This window comes from Nicotiana sylvestris, chromosome 8, assembly GCF_000393655.2.
Source record: "Nicotiana sylvestris chromosome 8, ASM39365v2, whole genome shotgun sequence".
In the NCBI taxonomy this organism is placed as follows: domain Eukaryota; kingdom Viridiplantae; phylum Streptophyta; class Magnoliopsida; order Solanales; family Solanaceae; genus Nicotiana; species Nicotiana sylvestris.
In genome coordinates this window covers 68096284-68098506 of record NC_091064.1, presented here as the reverse complement: position 1 = coordinate 68098506, position 2223 = coordinate 68096284, and the positions used below count along the sequence as shown (strand labels likewise).

Here is a 2223-nt window from a genome sequence, read left to right as displayed (position 1 = left end):
TACATTGACAAAATTCAGGTCGCGTGGTGATCATGTATTGGAGCGAAACTGAGATATTTTCTATGCTTGGTCCTTAACACTTTCCTTCCATATTTTGGTCATTGAACTCATATAACTCGACTCCAAATCATCCTTTAACATCTATTTAAGCACTTTTGCCAACTTAAGATTCTGAAATAAATCTTTCCAAAATTCTTAGTACGGGTGTTAACTGAAGGCTTAAAAAGTCACTAATATAATGGGGCTTTACAAGGATGAACGAATATGTGGCTAAACATTTGGCTAGGTGCATAAATTCCAAAGGTCAAAGCCGATCTCCAAAGTCCTGGTGGCATGACTAAAAACATTGAAGTACCTAATTAGAAGTGAGCGATGATTAATTGGATTTTATGATAGGATTGTCTCTCACCCACCATAAGCATGATTCTGTGTGGTGATCAAACACAAGTTTACAAATCATCTTACTTTCTACAAGTGAAGACTACCATACAGCTAAATTGTATGGCAAGTCATACATTAAAAAAATTATCTAATTTCATGGCTCTCCAACACAGTTCTCATCAAGATTTTGGCAGTCGTTCCAACATAGATTGGGCATGAAGGTGAACTTGAGTACTGCCTTCCATCATCAAACTAATGGACAAGTAGAGTGAATAATTCAAGACCTTAAAAATACTACAGGCTTGCACAATTGTAGTTTTTTGGTAATTGGGATGAACATTTCCCCTTAATAGAGTTTTTATACAGTAACAATTATCATGAGAGTATTGGCATGGCTCCTTACGAAGCTCTATACGAGCATCATTGTAGATCCCCAATAGGATGGTTTGAACAAATATGGATACTCTTCATCGAATCTGAGTTGGTCCAAGATGCTCTAGAGAAAGTGACAATCATTTAGGAAAGGCTTAAACGGCTAAAAGTTGACAAAAGTCTTATACAAACAGGAGACATGGGGTATAAAGTTTAAAGAAGGCGATCATGTGTTTTTAAAAATATCGCCCACAAAGGGGTCATGAGATTCGGGAAAAAAGGGAAGCTAAGTCTTAGATTTGTTGGCCCCTATAGAATCCAGAGCAAGAACAATAATGTGGCCTATGAGTTAGACTTTCCAGCAACATTAGTTTCTATTCATCCAGTTTTCCACATGTCAATGCTGAGGCAATGCCTTCGGGACATATCCAAATCAATTCCCGTGGATGAAGTGGAGGTCAACATTCCCATTAAATTTCTTGACAGTCAAGTTCAGAGATTGAGGAACAAAGATGTGGTGTCAATTAAAGTCTTGTGGCGTAATCATGATTTTGAAGAGGCTACATTGGAAGCTGAGGAAGATATGAAGAAAAGATACTCTCATATGTTCAAAGGAAGTGGCATTTAAATATTTAAAATCTTAAAAAGTTTTCCTGCTTATATGTGGATGAGTTGTGACATAAAGCTAGACGTTCGACATTCGAGGACAAGTGTCATATAGGAGGGGGAGAATATAAAGCCCTGGACATTTTTACTAAGAATTATGTTCTTTTGCAAGCTTTAAGTTAGAAATAAGGGTGTTCAGATAATGCTAAACTAGTATAACAACTAGATATTATATTCATGAGTTTGTATGGATATTTGTAAGAGGGGAACATTAGTTTCGAATAAGTTGGAATAATTTAAGGGAAGAAGACGATCATTATCGCACATGACTTGACTTAAGACAATCATATCTCCTAGTAGAAAACGATTGAGTCAGGACCTATATATCAAACTGAAGTTCAACGATTATAGTTTCCAATGCTTCAAATTATTTGTCATTTTGACATTCCTACAATAAGTTATGGCCTTTTTACTAAAAGGTAGCATAACAACAATCTAACCCCAAAAATTTACCCCAGCACAGCGTGCCCTGCTGCATGTGGCATGAGGTGCTAGAGAAATTTTGCATCAGAGGCACAAACATCCATATTTTTGATGATTCCTTCTTATACGGGGTGCCCCATGATAGGAGGCATGAGGTGATAGGACAAAATTTTGCATGAGCAATCCTATAATGCAAAATATAAAAGAAAGGGAGAGAAAAAATGTTTGTTCCAAAACCTGAAGTCCTAGACATCTCCCTCAACCCTAAAGAAACCTATATCAATCCCCCATTTGTCAAGGTAAGTATCAATACGATTCATGTTAGATTATTACTCCCCAACAATAGTTATAATAAGATTTCATCCTAAAATCACTACATTG

The 2223-nt window shown here is 36.4% G+C and overlaps 1 protein-coding gene across 1 annotated transcript; it reads left to right on the top strand.

Moving 5' to 3' along the window:
- The first annotated feature begins 1015 nt into the window (after window positions 1–1015).
- Window positions 1016–1381, top strand: LOC138875170 (uncharacterized). Its single transcript, XM_070153995.1, has one exon. The coding sequence runs from the start codon at window positions 1016–1018 to the stop codon at window positions 1379–1381; it is 366 nt and encodes a 121-aa protein (XP_070010096.1).
- Window positions 1382–2223: the final 842 nt, after the last annotated feature.